Source organism: Elephantulus edwardii, unplaced genomic scaffold (assembly GCF_000299155.1).
Source record: "Elephantulus edwardii isolate Elephantulus edwardi_28Jun2011 unplaced genomic scaffold, EleEdw1.0 scaffold00251, whole genome shotgun sequence".
Lineage (NCBI taxonomy): Eukaryota > Metazoa > Chordata > Mammalia > Macroscelidea > Macroscelididae > Elephantulus > Elephantulus edwardii.
In genome coordinates, this window is record NW_006400001.1 from 960,266 (window position 1) to 983,614 (window position 23,349).

Sequence of the window (23,349 nt, forward strand, 5' to 3'; positions counted from 1 at the left end):
TATATATACATACACACGTACATATATATATCATTATTTAATAAAATGTTCCTTTAAATAGACATAAGTAGGATGGAAGTAAATCAGGATTTTTTTTTAAATGAATACTTTGGAACTGAAAACCAGAGCTTCCACAGGTGACTGGAGATTCATCACCAGTCAGTCCCTGGGCAGAGGCGATGGACCACTCCACAGAGTCTGCATTCTTCCATTACACTCACTCATCTGTGTATGTTGCTTGGCTTCAGTTTTGAACTTGGCCGTGGATATGATTTGGCACTTTATAGAATCAAAAGCATCCAGAAACAGCTAGTCTTTGTGTAGAATACCCTTTCCTGCCAGATAGGCAGAGGCTGACCACTACATCACTTGAACCTAAGAGTGACGCCTAACTTTCTGTTGTCTCCTTGCTCCACTTATACTATTACCTTGTCATTGGCGTTAGATGCTTCCACGTTAATACAGTGATTCTGTGAACAACAGAATGACCATCACCCGCTCCTTCATCTTCCTCACTGTCTTTAACATATCAGACATGGGCTTTGTTGCCAAGCTAACTCATTAAGGATCTTCTGATAGTAAATATGGATTTATGGTGGTCAAGTGAGAAAGGATTTGCACTGGCAACCCAAAGGTGGCTGGTTCAAATCCACCAGCTGCTCTTTGGGAGAAAAGCGGGTAGTCTCACAGGTAATTTACAGTCTCTGAAAACCTGCCGGAGGGTTCCCTATGAGTCGATTCTGACTCTACAGCACATAAAAACAACAATATAATAAATACCATTGCTTATTTTTTTTCAAGTTGATTCCAAAGTAACTTCTTTTACTGGCCTCATTCTGATATCTAATGATCCTAAGATCCTTGTCTTGCTGTGCCTTTTAGATTTGCTTCCAAAATACCTTCAAATGAGTCTACATCTACTAAAACACAAAACATGTTTATATTTTCAATAATTTTATTATTTTAAACAGTCTCCCTCAATCTCCTCATCACCCTCCATGGAAGACTCGGATGTAAAACAACGAGCTCATCTCAGGGTTTTATCACCTACATAGTTATGCAACCCTCAGTCAGTGTTCTTTATTCATCTGTGTCTCAGATTCTAAAGTATGAAATGATAATAAATACTACTTCAAGTGGTTTTATTTACCTGTATTTAAAAAAAAAATCTCAAGATAGGGTTCATAGGGTCGCTATGAGTCACCTACGACTCAATGGCACTTAACAACAATATCATCAACAATATCACCAGTTGGCCTAGTGGAGAGAAAGCGATGCTACCAAGCCAAAGGTGGGTGACTCTACTCCGCGGCCCTCAGGCCTGTTTTTCATTGTTTTTGTTCAGATATTCTTCTAGGTCGTATAGCCCTAGTGTGTTCACTTGCCGTACAGAGGTAACTCATGGTTGCTGTGAAGCTGAACACTGTGACACTGGTGTGTCAAATGCGATAACGGTTACCCATGGCGGACAGTGTTTGGTGGAGCTGCCTGATTAAAACAAGCATGGAAGCAGGAGTAGCATCCACTTCTATAAATAGCTTGCCTCTGGAAACCCTATGAACCTGGAGAAAGGATGAAAGTCACACAAGTGTTGAGGACTTTTGTTCGTAGGGTCGCTATGAGTTGCCTACCACTCGACGACACTTAAAAACAACAATAATAACAGTATTAGAATGTTTTTAAAAGTTTCAAACACTTCACACATACAAAAGACTATGAGAGCTTTAAAAAGTGTTGAGTATTGGGAATGGGAAAGGAGGGCAAGGGGAGTAAAAAGAAAAATTTTTAAAACTATTAAATATATCCTTACTGAATGAAAGGGTGTGTAATAAGGTCTTATAATAAAGGGATAGTCAGATAGTGTCAATATTAATGTCATAAAACAGTTGTGTCTGAATGACTAAATGAAAAACTAGCATTCTCTGTAAACCTTCACTCCAATCACAATAAGATTTTTAAACTGTTGGGAAAAGACCACATGAGCTGTACCTTTCTATCTCACCCTCTTTCTGACTCTTGCTTTGTTCTACTTTGGAAGCGTGAGGTCCACGCTCGGTATGATACAGGAGCATTGAGAAGCTGGGAACGTGCCATTTTTGGGAGGGCTGGGCTTGGGTTCCCATCCGGGAAGAGTAGGAGACTGAGCTGCCCCTTGCATGTCTTCTCCAGTTCAGGATTTGCTCTCTGAGGACCACGGGTGCAGTCTCCCGGCCACTCCGCAGTCCATTTCTGACCTGAAATCACTGGCCACAGCCCTGCTGGAGACAATCCATGAGAAGAACATGGTCGTCCAGCACCAGAGGCAAACTAACAAGTAGGTGGTGGACTTTTCAGGTGGGGGGTGGGACAAGGGTATCAGAAGTGACTCACAACCAGGTAGAAATACAAACCCTCAGCCAAAGAGTCAAAATGCCAGTTGCCATCAAGTCATCTCCAAATCCTGCACCCGTGTGTGTGTCAGAGTGGCTTGCTCTCCATGGAGGTTTCAGTCCCTGTGTGTGTGTACTCGAACTTCCATCCTTTTGATTAGCAGCTAAGTGTGTTCATACCCTTGGAACCACCCAGAGCTCAGGAAGTTGAAATACCTCCAATCTGGAGGGACATTATTAAAGCAGAACTCTGAAAGTTATGCTACCAAGCCCAAGGTGGGTGATTTTAATCTGCTGCCCTGAGGCCGGGTTCACATTGTTTTCCTGTCAAACATTCTTCTAGGTGGTATAGCACTGGTCTGTCCATTGCTGTACAGAGGGAACTCGCGGTTGCTGTGATGCTGGACACTGTGACACTGATGTGCCAATGGTAATGGTTATGTGGTAATGGTTACCCATGGTGGACAGTGTTTGGTGGAGCTCCCCGATTTAAACAAGCTTGGAAGCAGGAGCGGCATCCACTTCCTAAAGAGCTTGCCTCCGGAAAATCTATGAACAGTGCTCAGGCCTTTTGTTCATAGGGTCACTATGAGTCGTCTACTACTCAACGGCACCTAACAACAACAACAACATGCCTCTACTTTGGGAGCCCGGGTAGCACAGTGGTTAACACATACATCTGCTAACCAGAGAGTCAGTGGTTCAAATCTACCAGCCAGACACTGTCCAGGAGAAAAAAAAATGAGGTAGTGTGTTTCCAAAAAGATCTTTTATGGTTGTCATGTGCCATCAAGATAAATACTCCATAAGACCACTGTTGTCAATACAGAAGGATAACTTGTCAAATGTGTATGGGGACACAAGAGGGGAAGGGGTGGGAGCAGAGGGATGAGGATGGATGGGAGAAATCATGGGGTCACATAATTTGCTGGGTGGAGGGGGCAGTGAAGAAAATGGGAAAGATCAGGCGGGGTCTGGAAAGACAAAAGAATGGAGGGCATAAAGCAATGAGTGGGAATGGTTGTATGAAACAATGTGAATGAAGGCTAATGTAAAACACAATGTGTATGAAGTTTGAATGCAAACCAATATAAAATAAAAGTCAAAAGAAAAAAAAAACCCAACTCACAGCTGGTCCTGCAGCGGGTTTTTAGAGACATTAAATTACATGGCGGGGGGGAGGGGGGATAGCCTGCCCCTCTTTCTCAGAGCACCTGGTAGATTTGAACCACCTGCATTGGGGTCAGCTGTGCAACTCCTTAGCTCTCACCGAAGCTCCCTCGGTAAAGATGGGCGGCCTTAGAGACTCGGTGGGCAATTCTTCAGCATGGCTGTGAGTTGTGATCAGCTCAGCGGAAGCACTTTGGTTCTGGGGTTTGATGCTTCTGCATTTACAGCAGCATTTTGGACGTCAGCTGGAGACAAAACCTGGAAACGGTGCTGGGGATCCTTTGTCAAATGCGTGCTCTGACTAGGCACTGCGTCACTGGGAATGTAGGGATGGCATGACAGTGTGAGTCACCCGATCCTCTCCCCGTGAACATCTCTGCATGAAGGAGCCCCCTCAGTGTCCCTTTAACCTCATGACATGCCCGATACACTCTAGATTCCAGAAACATCCAGTCCCTACCTACCTCCACAGGAGCCTGAGCCTCTAATGAAGGCTCCCAGCCTCTGCCTGATCCCCAGAAAGGTGGTGAGAACGAACCAGAACTGACAGCACATGAGTTTTTAAGAGGATGTTGACTGTCAAGTGAGTTGAAATAGGAGTTAGGGATGACGGAAGGATAACAGAAAATGTTCAGAGAAGAGGGAATAAACAAGAAGTGAAAGCAACACACCTTAGCAACAGATCTGGCTTTGTGTGTGTGTGACACGTGCAGTCACACGGGGCCTGAGCACATATGAGCCCTACTGGGCACAGAGCAACCTGAATCCCATCCCCAAATGAGAAGAGACTAGTCCAGGCCACGCATTTCTGCTTCTCCTTTCACGTGGACAGAGTGCCTGTACACTCTCTCCCTGTCTCCGTGCACAGTCACCCAGAGCTGAGTCAGAGCTCCGCAGTTAAAAGACAATGATTTAGAAAAATACTACATAACTTGGGATAGATTGGAGAGCATTATGCTGAGTGAACTAACTCAATCGCATAAGGATAAATACTGCAGAAGACCATTATTGTGATAATAGAAGGCCACTGTTGTAAAACGAGAATGACATGGGGGGGCGTGGATACTAAGAAAGATGGGATAAATTATGTATACTGCATTGAAACAGATGAGAGAGAGAACTGTTTAAAAGGGGTATGTGATTAGGTATTATTGTCATAACAGGAGTCCAGCACAAAGACTGCATAGTGGAGTGGACTTGGGGGGAGGGATTGTATAACAGTGAAAGAATTTTTCTTTTACTTTTCAAGGAGAAGAATGAACTAGAGGAGAGGGGTGGGCAGGGAGAAAAGTACAATAATGAATGAATGGAAATCCAAAATCTCTGTAAATTTTTATTAAAATTAATACTAATTTCAAAAATAGAAAGATTACTAGTAAAACATGCAGGGGAACCAGAGAAGGGGGGGGTGGGAGCAGAGAGGTGAGGATGAGTAGGGGTGAAACCGCAGGGTTGCACAATTTGGTGGATGGAGGAAGGGGTGGAGGATATGGGAAGGATCTGATGGGATCCTGAAAATATTGGGAAATGAGGGGGATGGTCCAATGGTGATTAATTTTATAAAACAATGCATGGGAATGATTGTATGAAATACAATGTGAATGAAGAATGCTGTGAAACACAGCGTATATGAACATTGTAAGCAAACCAATATAAAATAAAAGTTAAAACAAGGCACATCAACCAACTGCAACCATGAGTTTGGGGAGACCCCACAACACCACTGCCTGCTAATCTGCTGGTCACAGATTCTGGGTGGTCTCCCTCGCCTTCAGGCTGCCAGCCGGGAGGTCAGGAATGCACACAGCACCCTTGCTGTCCTGACTTGCTGGCTCCTGCCATCTCTGTGGCACAGCCCTCTAGTGGCCTAGTCCGTAAGGAGTTTTGCTGCTAGTTAAGGGTGGCATCTCTGATGGTTCAAATCCACCAGCAGCTGCCAGGGAGAAAGATGAGCAGTCTCGTCCCAAGTAATTTGTAGCCTCCAAAAATCAGAGGGAAGGTCAGCTAAGAGTGACTTCTGACTCCACAGCTGTTACTTGAAAGTTGATGTTTCTCTGTGACTCCTTCTCACTGGCCAGTCCTACGTGACGGGCTGTCACACCTCTTGAGACCAGTTGACATTAACCTTGGTGAGTCATTCCTGGTCTGGCTAGTTCTAGGAGTCTCAGTCCAAAGTACCCCTGTTATTTTGAGGTTTGTTTCCCAAGGCCAAAAACCACCTTCCCTAGGGTCCTGCCTTTGTCCACACTTGACATTCTGTTGATACCTGAAACTCTGTTGCCCACATTTTGAAATTTCCATTTTAAACCAGTAACTCTGCATTTTAATTTTTCACCGAACCAAACCTTAAGTCAGACCAAACCTTCTGCCTTGGAGGAAGTTCCGACTCACAGGGATCCTGTAGGGTGGAGGAGAACCATCCCATGGTGTTTCTAAGGCTATCAATCTTTATGGAAGCCAACTGCCATATCTTTCTCCTCTGGCGTGCCTGGTGGGTTTCAACCACTGACCTTCTAGATAGTAGCCAAGTGATTTAACCACAGTGCCACTGGAGCCCCCATTTTTCACTTGGATGACAAATCTTATAGCCCATCCTGTTAAAATATGGATCCTTTGAACCAGGATGAAAGTGTGGATGGAACAGAGAATGCCGAAAAACTAGGTTTTAAGCGAGATGGGGAGGACCCAGGGCCCTGGAGGAGACAGGTTCAGGAGAGAGACTAGGAAATGATTGAAAATATTGTAAAAATAAAATAGGGGGAGAGAGAGAGACGAGAGTGAAAGGAGAAAATGCACAAGAGATTAAGATAGATATATAAGAGAAAGCAGAGGGCGGTGAAGTGGGGCCGGCTGGTCTCCAAGGAATGACAAGGGTAATTTATTGACAGAGGAAGTTTTAAAAGTTATTTAAAAAATGAAATCGTAGCCAAGGAATGAAACCAGATGCTGAGCTCAGTGGCTTCCCGGGGGAGGAAGAAGAAATTGGAATCTCTTTGGAACAGGTGCTCAAGGCAGGGGTGCAGCCGTGACAACATTGTGTTGTTGTTGGCGGTGCTGGTGTTATTAGCTGCTGTTAGGCCCATCCCGATGCAGGGTGACCCCACACATGTGGAGTGGAAGTGCTCCCCAGAGTGGTGACAGCTGTCACTTTCAAAAACACACCACCAGGTCTGCCTTCTGAAGGGCCCTTAGGTGCATTTTGAATAGCCAGCCTGTAGGAAGTAGCTGTGGTATACAGATGAAACAACCCTGCTTGATGAAACTGAGGAGAACCTGCAGCGTTTGCTTCAGAAGGTCAAAGTCTGTAGTCTTCAATATGGATTGAAGCTCTACATCAAGAAGACAAAGATTCTCACCACTAGGCCAATTGGTAGCATCATGGTAGACGGAGAAGAGATTGAAGTTGTTAACGATGACAGCTTTCTCAGCTCCAAAAGAAGCATTATTGCACCAGCAGTCAGGCAAATCAAAGGGTGAATTGCATTTGGGGAAAATCAGATGTCAGGGACCTCCCCGGAATACTACAGAGAAATGATGTCAGTCTAGGGACTAAGGTGTGCCTGATCCAGTCCATGGTCTTTGCAATTACATGCTATGTATCAGAGAGCTGGACAATGATTAAGAATGACAGAAGAATTGAAGCCTTTGAGTTGTGGTGTTGGGGAAGAGTATTGAACATGGACCACCAGGAGAACAAATAGGTCTGTCTTGGAGAGGGTGAAACCAAGTTTCTTCTTGGAGGCAAAGATTTTGAAGCTCAGTCTCACAAACTTTGGGCATATGGCCAAGAGGGACCAGTCCTTGGAAAAGAACATCATGCTCGGAAGGGTGGAGGGACAGCACGGGAGAGGAAGACCCCAGATAAGATGGACTGATACATTATCTGGGGCACTGGAGGTAGGTGTGTCAGAGTCAGCGAGATTGGTTCAGACAGGCAGGCTTCAGAGCTGCTCTACATAGTGTTGCTATGGGTCACAGGCAGTTCGACAACACGTAACAACAACAGTTCACCTGATGTACTTGAGTACTTTCAGGCTTACCTTTTGATCCACAAAATAAGAATAATAATGGCTGCCTCATAGGTTGTTTCACATAAGCCAAATCAAGTGTTCTGGGATTCCCATTCTTCTCAGAGTCATCCACACCCTTGATTGCTGAAAATGAGGAGGACTTGAAGCACTTGCTGCAGAAAGTCTAGGACTGCAGCCTTCAATATGCATTGCACCTCAATGTCAAGAAAACAAAAATTTTCTTTCACCACTCGATCTATAGGCAGCACCATGATGGTGAAGAGATTGAAATTGTCAGTGATTTCATCTTGCATGGATCAACAGTCATGGAATGATTGCATGCATGGTCAGGAGATCAGGAGACGTATTGCATTCGGCATGTCTGCTGTCAAGGTCCTCTCCAAGATACTGAAGAGCAATGATGTCAGTTTAAAGACTAAGGTGTGCCTGATTCAGGCCATGATCTTTTCCAGTCACTTGCTATACTTCTAAGAGCTGGACAGTGAATAATGACAGAAGAATTGATGCCTTTGCGTTTTGGTGTTAGAGAAGGGTTCTGAGTATCCCATAGACTGTCAAGAAACAAACTGGTAAGCTTTGAAGAAAGTCCGACCAGAATGCTCCTTAGAGGCAAAGATGGTGTAGCCTTGTATCCCATGTTTTGTGCATGTTGCTAGAAGAACTACTCCTTAGAGAGGGATGTCATGCTTAGAGAGTTGGAGGGATGATGAAGGAGAGGAAGCCCTCCAACCAGGTGGATTGATAGAGTGTTTGTAGCAATGGAATCAAATGTGTCAGAGATTGTGTGGATGGCACAGGTAGGACAGACTTCAGATAGGCTGTTCACACTGTCACTCTGACTTGTACTTGACTCAATGGGACCTGAAAACAACAAGAAGAAGCATTGGTATATTGTTGCTGTTAGGTGTCCAAACCCGTGCCATTGTCACAGTCACTGCTGTGATTCTGAGACCCATTGCTCTGGTCCATTGCTGGAACCACTGTGCTAATCTATTTCTTTGAGGATCTTCTTCTTAACCCCTACCCCTCTTCCTTACCAAGTTTTATGGAATGTCTTCTCCTGATAATTCTGCAATGTGTCAGGTCTGACCATCCTCAATTCTGAAGAGAGCTCTCTGGCTACACTGCTTCCAAGGCAGATTTGCTTATTCTCTGGGCAGTTCCTGGTACATCCACTGTTCTGCACATTTGCTTATTCTCTGGCCAGTCCCTGGTATATCCACTGTTCTGCACGGAGAGAGTAATTCAAAGGTATCAGTGCTTATGTTTGTCCTTCTTCATCGTCCAGTTTGAGCTCTGGTGGCCTAGTGGTAAGAACCTGCGCTGCAATCCTGAATGTACGTGGTTCGAACCCACCAGCTGCTCTGTGGGAGGAGGGACAGTTTTCTCCACTGCAGTTAACTGCCTCTGAAAACCTGCTGGAGGGTCAGCTATGAGTCATTTCTGACTCGACAGTACAAAACAACAATACCATGCACAGTATAGGTAATACTAAGGATCAGGGACACGGTAGTCCTCAAAGGGACATCCTGTTCCTTAGTAGTTTAGAGTGATCCCTTGCAGCAGATTTACCCAGTATAATTCATTGTTTGATTTCTCTACTGCTGCTGCCATGGACATTGTTGCTCCAAGTAAAAGGAAATCTTTGACAATTCTAATTTGTCTTTGCTTCTCATGATGTTGCTTATTGGTCCAGTTATGAGGACTTTAATGTGTGTGCTTCATCAAGAACTGTTCTATATTTTCACCAATTAAGAGTGTGTCTTTCATATAATGCAAGTTGGTGATAGCAGTGTAAATGGTTTGAAGCCACCAGCTTTTCTGCTGGAGAAGGATGGGCACTATGCAATTTACAGCCTCAGAAAACCCGCTGGAGGGTCAGCTATGAGTCAATTCTACCTTGATGGCAGTGAGGTTTTTTAGTCTGAATTTATGTTAATGAGGAGAGCACAAATCAGAAGCACAAGAGGATAATAGTTCTACAATTCAAAAGATGTATTTGACGTCAGTAAATTGCACGCATGGAGAGAAAAAGACAGCTAGATATCAATTCAAGAACTATTGTGATTGCATCTCAAATCTATCTGTTGCTGAGAAGAGAGCTTAGTTCAGAGTAAAACGCCAGAAGTGAGATTCTAAAGACTGGTGTTTATTGAAGGATCAGTAACATGAAAGCAGAACAGACCCAACAAATGGAGTGGAAATTGACAACAACGGATAAAGATGATGCAGAATCAAAGACTTCCGAAAAAGCGGAAAACAAAAGCTCTAAGTGCCTGGATGAGGCAAATACTGGCAGAGGGCTTTCTGTGAACCCAAAGGGAATATCAGTGAGGATGTTGCGAGTCAACTCAGGTGACAGCAGGCTGGCTCCAGGGCCACGCGTGTGTGCAGATTCATGCATATTCATGTTCACAGCTATCCCTGGAACATAGAGGGAGAGGTAGGAGAACAATTCTGATCCTCCCACTGAAAGGAATTGAAACTTAGCTATTAAGGTGGTTTCCGCATCATCTTAGCACAGCGGTGCCAAGAAAAATCCCTCCCCCAGTAAAATAAAGATTCGTTGCCCATTTTCAGACCCATGGAACGTGATTGAAGCTTTTTCGGGCAATCCAGTCATTGCCTAACTATATTTAATTTTGTGAAGTGGGAAGGAAGAGACACAAATGTCCATACTAATGTCTCATCATACAGTTTATACAGTTTGGCTTCCTCATAACCAGTCGGCTCTTTTCAAATGCGCATTCCAAAATTTACATATCACAGGGGGTCTTGGCCTTCCAAACGGTCACACTGGAAAGCAATATAATTACCTTCATGTTTCTGCAATTACTACAAACTTTGACTGCTCCCTGCAGATAATTACGGGTTATGGGGGGATAAGGAAGCAGTTACTTAGTCACATATATTTATTGAACACCTACAATACGCCAGGCACTGTGCGACCTATCAGGATCTTAAACAGCGGCAAGACCTACGCTGGGGCTGAGGAACCAGGTCTTACTGTTTTATTGACCCAAAACGCCATTATCAAGCATGGTTATCCACACTGCTTTGTTCACAACCAAGGTGGTTTCCCCAAAACAGACCTGCCCTCCACGAATCAAAGTGTGATAGTACTCAGGCTATTCAAAATTAATTTCTATCTTAAACAATGAGCCATTCTCAAATAGAAATTCTGTAAGGTGTTTTGCCTATGGAATAGTTCTTTAACTTCCCAGGGGTCCACTTCATGGGGAGAGAGATAGCGCATTCTTAAATAGCAACGTTTTAATAAGTTTAACCATTTCTTTTCCTTTTTAAAATGTATTTTCAATCAAGTATCTAATCTGATAACTGACTGCTCCCAAGTCAATTCCAACACGTGGTGAACCTCCATTGGATTTCCTAGGCTCTAAACCTCTTTGGGGAGCTCTAATGGCTTAGTGGTAAGAAGTGACACTGTCAACACAAAGGCTCCCAGTTCAAATCCACCAGCTGCGGCATTGGAGAAAGATGAGTAATCTCCTCTTCTGTGATTTGTTATTGTTGTTGTTATGTGCTGTCGAGTCACCTGCGACTTGTAGCGACCCTATGTGCAGCAGCTCTGAAGCCTGCCCTGTCCTGAGCCAGTCTCACTGACTCTGACATACCTAATCCTACTGCCCCTGTTACCATGTCAATCCTCATCTGGGATCATCCTCTTCTCTGCTGTCTTTCCACCCTTCTGAGCATGATGTCCTTTTTCAAGGATCAGCCCCTCCTGGCCACAAAGTATGTGAGACAGAGCTTCAAAATCCTAGCCACTAAAGAGAAACTTGTTATAACCCTCTGCAATACAAACCTGTTTATTTTCTTGGAAGCCTATGGTATGCTCAAGACTCTTCTCGAGCACCAAAACTCAAAAGTATTGATTCTTCTTCTGTCATCCTTAGTCATTGTCCAACTGTTTGATGCATAACAAGTAATTGCAAAGACCATGGCCTGAATCAGGCGCACCTTAGTGTCTAGACTGACATCGTTGTTTTCAGGTACTCTGGAGAGGTTCCTGACAGCAGATTTTCCCAGTGCAATTTGTCTTTTGATTCCTTCACTGCTGGTACCAAAAGTGTTGATTGTGGAGCTGAGCAAGCTGTAATTGTTAACAACCTCAATCCCTTCTCCATCTGTCATAATGCTGCCAATTAGCCCAGTGGTGAGAATCTTTGTTTTCTTGATGCTGAGCTTCAATCCATATTGAAGGCTGCAGTCCTTGACCTTCTGCAGCGAGTGCTTCAGGTCCTCCTCAGTTTTAGTAAGCAGGGTTGTGTTATCTGTATAACGTAGATTGTTGATGTGTCTTCCTCCAATCCTGATACCACATTCCTCCTCACAGAGCCCACCCTCCCAAATTATTTGTTTGGCATATAGATTGAAAAGGTATGGAGGCAGGATTTACTGGAGGGTCAGCTATGAGTGAATTCTGAATCGATGATACACAAGAAAAAAAACAGTAGTAGTATTCCATTGTATGAGTATACCACAGCTTCTCTATCCATTTATTTGTTGCTGGACACTCGGGTTGTTTCCAACTCCTTGCTATTGTGAACAAAGCCACAATAAACATGGGTGTGCATGCTACTGACCTTTTGGCTGGCAACACAATACATAACAAGCTCAAACTCATTGTTCTTGGATTGGAACCCACTCATATCTGCCCCTCCAGTGGGTTTACAGAGGCTGTAAACCACACAGATTGCCCGTTTTATGATCCAAACCACCAATATTTGGGTTGTCAGCACAACTCCTTACCCACAAGACCACCGGAGCCCCCTCATACTCTAAACCACACCATCAACCCTAGCTGTTGATGACCCTCCATTGAGTTTCTGAGGCTGTAGACCATATGGGAGCAGAGATTCACACCATCCACCTTTGAGTTAACAGCCCAGGAGGTAACCCACTACTAACCATCACTCCTTCACTCACTGCTGCCAAGTCAATTCTGATTCCACCAGGATTCCGAGACTCTGAAGGAGTCCTGGTGGTGCAATAATTAAGTACAAAGCTACTGAACTAAAGGTTGTGGGTTCAAGTCTACACGCGGGCTCTGTGGGAGAAAATGAGGCTGTCTGTTTTCATAATGGCTAAGATCTCTGCCTGTGTTTTTAAGTCAGTTTTCCTTTAAAGGTCACTGTTGTTGTTTGCCTTCAAGTCAGAACTGACCCACAGCTGACCCTCCAGCAGGTTTTCAGAGGCATTAAATTACACAGGAAGAGTTTGCCAAAGAGATTGCCTATCTTTTCCCCATCGAGCGCGTGGACATAAACCACATGCTTTGAGGATTGCACTGCAGCTTCTTACCACGAGGCGACTAGGGTGCTGTCAAATACGTTCTGACTGCTAGCAATTCTATGTACAGTAGAACAAAACATGCCAAGTCCTTCGTCGTCCCCGCAATCCTTGCTGTGTCTGAGCCCCTTGTTGCAATTATTCCAACAAGCCTTCTTGTTAAGGGTCTTTTCTGCTGACCTCTACCCTGCCAGCATGATGTTTTCTCTAGAGACGGGCCCATGGTGATAGTGTGTGCTGCTGGACTCAGAACATCTCAGTCAGACAGAGCAGAATGGCCGCCAGACCTTCCGAGACTGCAGTCTTTATGAGATCAGAGTCAGAAGCTCAGCACTAAGTTAATGTACCACCAGGACTCCTTTCCATAAAGATTACAGCCAAGAAAACTCAATGAAGTTCTCCCCTGTACCCTAACCCTAACCCTAACCTAACGCTAACCCTAATCTAACCCTAACCCTAACCCTAACCCTAACCCTAACCTTAACCTTAACCTTAACCCTAACCTTACCCCTAACCCTAATCCTAATCACTGAGGCAGAATCAACTTGACAGCCTCCTGTAACAGCAGGGCACACACAGGGAGAGCTCTTCCACAACCCTGAGAGTGTACAGGACCCCACTAACCTGCTGGTGTTTCCTCCCCTCCCCAGGATCCTCGGGAACCGGGTCGCTGAACTGGAGAAAAAATTAAGAACTCTGGAAGTTTCTGGTTTGTGGAGTCTTCCGGGTAAGCAAAACTTCAGAAACACTGTTTTCTGTAATGCCAGCTCCCACGTAGTATGACCAGCAGTTCCTGCCTTTTCAATGTCCTTTTATTGGAAGATTTTTAAAATCTCTGAGAAACCTACAAGCACTTCAGACTTCTGGGATAAAGCAGGAAAGTCAGTACGCACACTCCTCCTCGTAGAACAGTGATTCCCTGTTAACGTAAATTTGGGAATTTTCCTTGTATGTGTCTATGTAATAATTTTTTTAAAAAAAACCTTTTGTGAATGTAGCATGTTGTTTCCTTTCTTTTTCCTCAATCCACATTATAAATATTTGCTCTGTTTAGCCATCATTGCCAGCAATGAATATAGATTTGCCCATTTTAACACGTTGCCACACACCTTAAAGGTGACAACTGTGCTTAGAAACACATTTTTTTTCAATTGTTTATGACTGCCATATGAAATTGAGTGTCAGTCATATGTTTGGAAGTGAAAATTAATTAAAATGTGCAGGACGGCTATAGCCGTCATTTTCAGCAACATGTTAACTGTCAGGACAAAACAAATGTGTGTGTTGTTCACATTTTGCAAATTCAGTTCCCACACTACCCACTGTACCTGTTCAATTCGGCTACCTGTTTCTCCTTTCTTTCCCATTTAGAAAAAAATCAAAATATCCTGTGGAGGTTTTCCTTCCACTGTGGTGCGGGGGCAAATCTGTTGTTTGGCTTTAATTAGCTATATTTATCGCGTTTGTCTTGGTAAAATACCCCCTTTCGTGAGACCACTGTCAGCTCTTGCTTTTGTCTCATACACTTTTCAGAAACTTATATTTATCATTTTCCACCCCCTCCCCTTTCCCCGGGAGCAGCCCTGTACATATATTTTTAGTTACTTAACCTTTCTGCACAAGCCAGTCTCCTCTCCCCTGGAGTCAGCGCGCCTGCTCCCCTGGAAGGCGTGATGAATGGAAATTGCCACCAGGAGGTGGACAGCGGACACCAGGCCTGCTGCACGGGGCTCTGAATGGCCGCCTTCAGTGCGTGTCACGGTTTGGAATTTGCAGTTGGCAACTCGCCTGCCTTGAACTTCATGTCAAAAGACACCACAGAACCAATCAGTGGCGAGTGTCTGTCCTGGGGATTCCAGAGAGCCACTTTGCAGAGCCTTATCTGCACATGAAAGCCTTTCTTTTATTGCTATTGATTTCCACACAAGCCAGCCTCTTCATTCTGCAGCCAAGTGGCCATTTCTCTGGTTTTCACTAGAGCTGTGTTTGGGAGTTTCCCCTCAAACTTGACTCAGTGGGATTTCTCTGTGTTTTCTTTCTGTAACTCATGCCCTGGTAGGGAGCCCTGGTGGCAGAGTCCATAGAAAGTCGTAATGCTAACGCGAACATTGTGGCTCTCTGGTGGTTCGAATCCACTGGCCACACTTTGAAAGAAAGATAGCAGTCTCCTCATACACAGTTTATAGTCTCAGAAAACCCCTGGACGGTCCGCTGTGAGGAGGTTCTGATACAGTTGGTAATGAGAGTTACAACTCCAGTAGCATGGTGGATTAAATGTTGAAATGCTAAACAAAAGGTCCGCAGTTCCAAACCACCTTTTGCTGCACAGGAGAAAGATGAGCAGTAGCCTTCCATAAGGGAGCTCCAGTGGCCTAGTGGCAAGAAGCTGCACTGCAGTCCTAAAAGCACGTGGTTCGAGGCCACTAGCTTCTCCGGGGCAGGGGCAAAGGTTGGACAATCTCCTTTGATACGATTAACAGCCTCTGAAAACCCACCAGAAGGTCAGCTATGGGTCAGACCCCACCCTACAATACACAACAACAGGCTCCCAGTAAGATTTACAGCCTCAGAAACTTAGTAGGCAGTCCTCCTCCCTTCTCTGGGCCCACCATGAGTCGGGAACTGCTTGATGTTGTGAGTTATGTAAGATGTATGTGAGCACAGCGGTTGACGCACGCAGCTGCTTTACCTGAAACATCAGCTGCAGAAAGCTAAGACAGTCTACTTCTGGAGAAATGGAGAGACTTGAAATCCTGCAAGGCAGTTCTACATTGTCTTGGGGGGTTGCTCTGAATCAGGATTGATTTGCCAGCAGGGTTGGGGTTCAAATAAAAATACAGACATTGAGGAAGTGTGTGAATGCTGAGAGTTTCCTAGATCCGTCTAGGTGAGCCATTGCATGGCGGTTACACAATAAGACTTCTCTTTCCTCTCTTTTTTGCTGCCCGAAGGCCTGAGCTACAATGTATCAGTGGGATTTGGGAGTACGTTCTGTTTGCAATATCTTCTCGTGGCTCTGTTCAGCAGTGTGCCGACATCATTCATCCCTGCATGCAAACACATGGGCACGCATTATCCCTGTATCCTTGAGCTTTTCTGATGAGCACGGTCAAGTCAAATGGAGAATTCAATTAGTGCAAAGCAAATATTCATGGGGGACACTGGCTTTGAGGGATGAGATCGGATAGATTTTATGCCTCAGCCACGTTTGTTCCAATTCCTGGCCTTCACAGGGTGCAAAGTGGGAGGACAGGAGAAGGGGTGGCAATTCCCCACGTCACGTAGTTGATGTGCTGTGATGGGGAATGTTAGAATGAAGCAACATCAATGATACGTTCAAGCCGAGGTGGGAGTGAACAGGGATGGGGACACTTCCCGTGTAAATCAGATCAGTCCCTCCCACGTGCTCAACACTTCTCTGAACGCCATTGAACCTGCTGCATGGAGAGTAAGAGGAAACATGTATTATTGTTCTTCCTCTTCCTCCTCTTCCTCCCTGCCTCCTCAACATGGGAGCCCAGTAAGGCCCCTGGTTATCGTACATAGCTTGTACTCATCTACTGACCTAAAGTTTGGCAGATCAAACCTACCCAGCAGCACCACAGAAGAGTGGGATGTTTGCTTCTGTTAAGAGTGTTGTTGTCAGATGCCATCAAGTTGGCTTCAGTTCGTAGGGACCCCGTGTACAGCAGGACAGACCCCTGTCCGATCCCGCATGGTCCTCTGCCCTCCTCACAATCTCTGCTCTGCCCATGCCCACTGTTACAGCTACACTGTGTGAAACCACCTCATCGAGGGTCTTCCTCTCTGATGACAATGTCCGTCTCTGGGGACCGGTCCCTCCTGATAGCAGGCTGAAAGCTGTCCACTGTGAGTGACCCTGCTGGTATTTGAAATGCTGATTACATAGCTTCTAGCATCCCAGCAACACACAAGCCACCGCAGTCTGACGAACTGTTGTTAGTTGTCATCAAACTGAAACCAACTCTTGGTGATTGTGTGCTCACAGTGGAAATGTTCCATAGGGTGTTCAAGGCTGTGGGCTTTTGGAAGTAGATGACCAGGCCTGTCTTCCAAGGCTCACACACACAGAGAGAGAGAAAGAGAGATATTTCTTTTATAGAATTGGCTCATAGATTGACACAGTAACTGAGATGATGGAATTAAGTGTATTGGCATCAGAGAACCTGGCTCAGAATAGGGCAGACTTCAGAGCTGTTGTACAGAGGGTCGTTATGAGTTGTGGCCAATTTGATGGCACATAACAACAATTGTGGAAGCTAGAAAACCCAAAATGTCTTAGGTTTGGTGACAGACAGACTGAAAGCTTCAGCTTGTTTATTTCCGTTCTTGAAACAGGCTCTGTCTTCCCCAGAACACTGCCATTATTGCTCATGAAGCTTTCAAGTGATTGGATGAGGTCTAATTAATGGAGGATGATTCGCTCACTTAAGCCAACACATCACAATGCTAATCACATATAAACACCTTCAGAGCAACACCTAGACAAAGTGTTCAACCCAACATTGAACCCCAATCGCCTAGCCTAGCCAAGGCTAGATTAACCATCCCAGAGCCTCCTCCGATGAGCCAACCCAGCCACGTGTTGGTAACATTTGAGCACTGACTTCCTAGACTGTATGTAGCCTGGAAGGTTTCTGGAGTTTTCCCAACATGAGCAACAGCTGTGCTGCACAGAACTGCAGGGCTGGCTCGGCCAGGTTTCTGCTCTCCTGAGTTGACCCACAGTAGCAGAGAAATCGGGGTGCTGAGCTTGCTGTTTAGACGCCCAGTGGAGGAGCTGTATGTATGGCTCTCTTGATTCTTTAAGGAAGGAGTTGATTACCTCAACACAGACACCATCTTGTGCTCTGCTGAACCTGAAACATGCAAGTTTAGGGCCCCTAATCAGAGACTTAGAGATGGCTTAGTGGTAGAATGTTTGCCTTTTATGCAGGAGACCCAGGTTAGACTCTTGGTCAGACTTTTGGGCAATGCATCTCATGCATGGCCACCACCTGTTGGTGTTTTTAAGCTTGAGGGATGCAACAGTTAAGTCCTTACCTGGTAACTAAAGGTTGGTTGTTTGAACCCTCTCAGTGGCTCCATGGGGGGGGGGGGGAAACGCCTGTTTTTTGGAAAGAGAAAAGACTCTGTTTCCGTAAACATCCCAGCCTAGGAAACCCAGTATGGTAGTTCTCTCTGCTTAGTCACGTGGGACACCATAAGTCATACATCTCTTCAGCTGTACCTGACAAGAACAGTAACACCCATTAATAACATGCTCCATCTGCCTGAGGCAGCGGCAAGCACTGTGGTCCTCCAAGATGTCACGATTCCCAAGGAGGCATTAGCCTTTTGTTAAGACGTTCCTCAGCTATTTATGGAGCACATACCATTTGCCAAGCTCTTTGCTAAAGTCTGGGAAATCAGCATTAATAAGACATGGCTCCATGGGAAGACAGTAATATAAACTAACAGAAGTGGCCAAGAAGCACGACGATGCCAGGTTCACCTGGGTCTTCAAGGAATGAGAACTACACAGAACAGATACCATGTTGTGTGCTGGTGAACCTGAAGCACAGAGGGTTGGAGCCTCTGACCAGAGCCCTAGAGGGCAGTGGTGGCTTGGTGGTCGGGTTCTTGCCTTCCATGCGGGAGATCCAGGTTAGATTCCCAGCCGGCACCTTCATGCACAGTCTGTCAGTCAGTGAAGGCTTGGGTGTTGCTATGATGCTGACCCAGTTTCAGTGGAGCATCCAGGATCTAGCTGAGTAGGGAGAAAGGCCTGGCAGTTTACTTCCAAAATTCAGCATCCCCCCACCCACCTACCCCAACCCTCTATAGATCAAAGCCATTTAATTTGCAATAAATAAAGGGTCTGAGACCAGGCAACACCTTGTCACTTGTATGTGAGCCCGCCATATTGGAGCCAACTCCATGGCATCTGACAGCAGCAGTCAGAGCTCCAGAGACATTTAGTAGTTTGGCTGCGTGCAAGTTTAGAAAAAAGTCAGACAGCAAGACTGGACCACAGTTGAGGCCATGGTTCTCTGGAGCTTTTGTTACTGGCATGGCACTCCCCACCAAGACAGTCTTTGAAGCCACGGGCCAAAATCTGTGGCCAAATCCTGCCTGCTTGACTCTCTTGATCAGTTGAGACAGCTTCACTTCATGTCTCTGTGTTTTTTGTCTCTGTGTCTGTGCTTGTGATTCGCATGTGTCAGCACCACACTTCTCTCCTTCCCACCTCCAAAACATGTCATGGCCTCCAAGGTGAACCTCACTGAATTTTCCTCTCTCCTATCTCTGCACTAGCTTTCTGTTGTCCTCTTAGGAAGCTCATAGTATTAGCATGAGATCATGTCCTACCTGGAAGTTTTAACTGTGATGATTTGGGACACCCGACCCTGCCCACCTTGTAACAGCATTGTTATTTAGTCGGAATGATTAACTTGAATTCAATCAGCTAGAGTATCTATCCCAATGCTATTTAAACTATGAAGTTGTGGTTTCAAAGAGTGGCAATTACTGAGTGCCAAGTAGTCTAAGTGAAGTGATTCAATGCATTTCACCCTGAACAACCACCTCTTAAAATAGGTGATGTTATTCTTCTCCATTTGACAGATGAGAAATCTGAGTCCTAGAGAGACTAAGCAATTTGCCCAGGGTTACTCTGCCAGCAGGAAGCCGAGCAGCATCCACTTCCTAAACCACATGCTTCTGGAAACTCTATGAACTTTGATAGATGATGATAGTCATAGAAAGGCTTCAGGCCTTTTGTTCACAGGGTTGCTGTGAGTTGTGCTTGACAGGATGGCAATCGATAACAACAACAACAACAGCAGTTCAACCAGCAAGTGGTGGAGACCAGAGCACAGTCACTCCAGTGTGGTTTCAGAGTCCACACTGCCAGCCAGTCTGCTGTTGTTAACTGTTGTCATTATCTCTGATTGAAACCACGTCTTGTCCAGGCCAGCATGCTAGGGTCACCCTTTACTGGTGACATTTGCAGGCAACCATATCGCAGCAGGACTCTCAGAAAGGAGTCAGCCAGGCTTGGATCCTCCTTGCTTCATTTACACACTAGAGAGAGAGGGCCCACTCAGTGTGAAGAAGCACATTGTGGACTCAAGCCCAAGTGAATTGTGTGGTAGGAAATGTAGCCACAACTCCACAGATGACGTGTTATGTCCATTTTCCCTCTTCCATGACAGGAGGCAAGGACACCATACTGTTCAGTGACCCCACTCTGCCCGCCATCCAGAAGTCGAGGTCTCCACTGACGAAACTCACTGAGCAGCCCACCGAGAACTCAGTGAGTCCCAAGGATGGTAAGCACACCTCCATTTCTTCTTCTTTGCCTACCACGTGCTGGACACACAGTAGGGGCCCGGGGGGACCTGGCCCTTCCCCTTCCTGGAGCTTCTGGGGCAATCCCTCACCTTTCCTCTTGATGCTTACATGGCTATGGCTTGCTTGAAATTCCAGCACAAGGAAGCATGTTCTTGGCATAAGATGTGATGAACAGTGAAGGCTCATAAGTCAGACAATACTGGGTACAGATACCTGACCCTCATTTTACCACCAGTAAAAACTTGGCCTTACACTTCCTTGCCCCTGCTTATAAAATGATAGCCCAGTTTCCATGAAAGGGTGTCACACTGCCAGGCATGCAGTAACTGTTCTGTGACTCAGAATTTCTCCATTGCCAAGCAGGGTGTTTTGAAAGAGATTGAAAGTCTCCTTAAGGTGCCAGATGAGTCAACAAATGTGAAAGCCAGATTCCTTCTCTGGAGGTCTTATTCCCCTGACAAAACCACCGTTCACATCTTTCAAAGTTTCACTGTCTTCTCCATCCACCTTCAGTGTGGTAGCCTGTTTCCAGGTTGCCTACCAGTGGTCTTCCTCTCCCACTTTTCATACCCTTGTGTGGTCCCTTCCCACGCTGAATCAGGTTAGTCTTTGTGACTAATATAAAGAATGGTATGCACCTTGCAAAGATACTGTTGTTGTTGTTGTTGTTGTGTGCCGTCGAGTCATTTGCTACTCATAGCGACCCTATGTACAACAGTCCTAAACTCTGCTCTTATCCTGTGCCAGTCGCACTGCCTCTGACACACCCACCCTGATTACCCCAGTGACTGAATCAATCCACCTCATAGAGGGTAAAGATGAGTCATGGTAAACTCAACAGCACCTCACCACAAGAGGTGTACCTTTCGAGGCTAGATCGTAGAGGACTTTGTCTTCCTTTGCTGTTGAATTGTCTGTTTGTGAGGAAGCCATCGGGTGTGTCATGAAGATACCCAGACAGCTCGTCATGCTCTTCATGTGGTGTGGTGCTGAGACCTCCTGCCATCTACTATCTGAATGAATTAATCTGGAGACGTCCACCCATACCACTAAAGCCTGCAGGTGATGACACGCCCGGCCCACGTCTTGATGGCAATCATGCCAGAGAGAGACACTGGGTCCAAACCACCCAACCAAACCACCCCCACCACCACCCCACCACCCCCGGAGTACTGAGTCATACGTTGCTAGGGTTTGAGGTCATTTGTTAGGCAACAGTCTAGAACTATTACACTCAAGGTGTGAGTGAAGTTAATTACTTGGACGTGTACATTTTCTTTTTTGCTCAGGATCATGCATTCAACCATCTCTATCCAAATATTCTCGAAATAGCTTTTCCCTCCAGGGTTCTGGAGCTGATGGATATTCTGTGGATATCCATAATAGTTACCCTCTTCTCCTTGTATTCTCCCTCGCTTTTTCTTATTTGGTCTGCATCTCAGCTACCTAGACTTGAAATATTGGAGTCCTTGACAATTATAGACTTTCCCCGGCTTGTTACATTGGGTCTGGGGTTAAACTCTGTTCAGAGAGGGTGGGGTTTTTTGCATCTCTTACTATCACCACTAGCATGGCTCAGTTCCTCCTTACCTTGTTGACAGGGTCCCCTCTTGATTCTTGCCTCTTGGACACCCCCTGCTTTATTCTACCTTTGTCCTTCTGTTGTGGGATAAAGTACTATCTGCATCCTGCTCAAAAGCTGGTTTTTGTCCTAAACAAAAATCCCAAATGCTCCACTTTTCTCCCACTCAGAGTCTCTTTAGGTAGCTTCTGATTATCTGCGTCTATCATACTGGACTGACCAGCTGGATAAGTTGACTATCTTTGCACAAGAAACCACCACATAGCTTACCAATTAAAGCAACCAGCTGATGGTATTGAATTCCAAGTCTTTGGTCAGATGGGTGGGTCTGTGACCTAAGCTGGGCGCAAGGAGGTTTCCCCAGGCATCTGCACAGCTAGAAGGTAATAGCAGAGCTGAGTCATTGGACAGGGGAGACTAAGAGCTTCTCTGCTGTCATAAACCTACTGCCATATGATGGTGGACTTCCCTCCTTCAAGTGGACTGAAAAGACTCATATTGTTCATAGGGTCAGTATGAGCGTAGTTGACTCAATGGCCCCTAACATCAACAGCGGCATTTCTTTTGGTCAAAAAATCTATTTACCCATCATCCTCACTATAAATTCCAAACAAATTAAAACTTTTGGTTTAACTTTCAGTTGGAAATCAGCCAAATGGATCCAAAAAGGAATCATCCACATACCTTTTTACCTTTCCAGTGGGGGAAATGATCCCAGTTGGAATGGACACATTTGTGTGATCTATGCAGAATGATAGTGGTCTAGTGCTAAGGAGTTGTTTTCTCAACCCAACAGCAAGTGATTAGAATCCATCAGCTGCTCCACAGGAGAAGGATGAGTTGTCTTTAAACAGATAAATAGAGCCTCATTCTTGGGCATCTTCCAAGAACTATGTCTTGAGGTCCATTCAAGTACTTCTTGTAGCACAAATGCACAAGAATTGATGCCTTTGAGCTGTGGTGTTGGAGAAGAGTGCTGAACAACCCATGGACTGACAAAAAAACAAATATGTCTTTGAGAGAGTGTAGCCAGAGTGCTCTCTGGATGCAAAGATGATGAGGCTTCACCTCACGTACTTGGGGCATGTTGCTAGGAGAGGCTAGTCCTTGGAGAGGGACACGGTGTTCGGAAAAGTAGAGGGTTGTTGAAGGAGAGAAAGACTCTCAACCAGGTGGATTGACACGGTAACTGCTGCAGTGGGTCCTAGTGTGTCAGGAGGTGAGAATGGCACAGAATAGGACAGGGTTCACATCTGTTGTTCATAGTTTCACTATGCAACTCAACATACCTAACAACAACCTTGTATCCCGTAGAGTGATATGAGTAGAAGCCATAATATATCTGAGCTTGCAAAAGAAAAGTTTCCCAAACATGTATGAGAGGAATTCCTGGGGGGATCCTCCGACTCTGGCGGATTCTGTACAGTCCAGGAAGCATGGTTGAGTCTTACCAGCCAGCTGTCCTGTGACCATTTGCAAAGGCTGACCCATAACATGGCCTGGCCCACTGTGCAGTTAAAATGCAAAC

General features: G+C 45.4%; 1 protein-coding gene across 1 annotated transcript in view; it reads left to right on the plus strand.

Annotated features, from left to right (window-relative positions):
• Nucleotides 1-23,349, plus strand: part of CCDC149 (coiled-coil domain containing 149) — a 156,657-nt gene that overhangs the window by 130,243 nt on the left and 3,065 nt on the right. Inside the window, exons 9-11 of the mRNA XM_006899280.1 lie at nt 2,170-2,314; nt 13,534-13,610; nt 20,101-20,217. Of these exons, the coding sequence (XP_006899342.1) occupies nt 2,170-2,314; nt 13,534-13,610; nt 20,101-20,217 (339 nt within the window). The remainder of the gene's footprint in view (nt 1-2,169; nt 2,315-13,533; nt 13,611-20,100; nt 20,218-23,349) is intronic.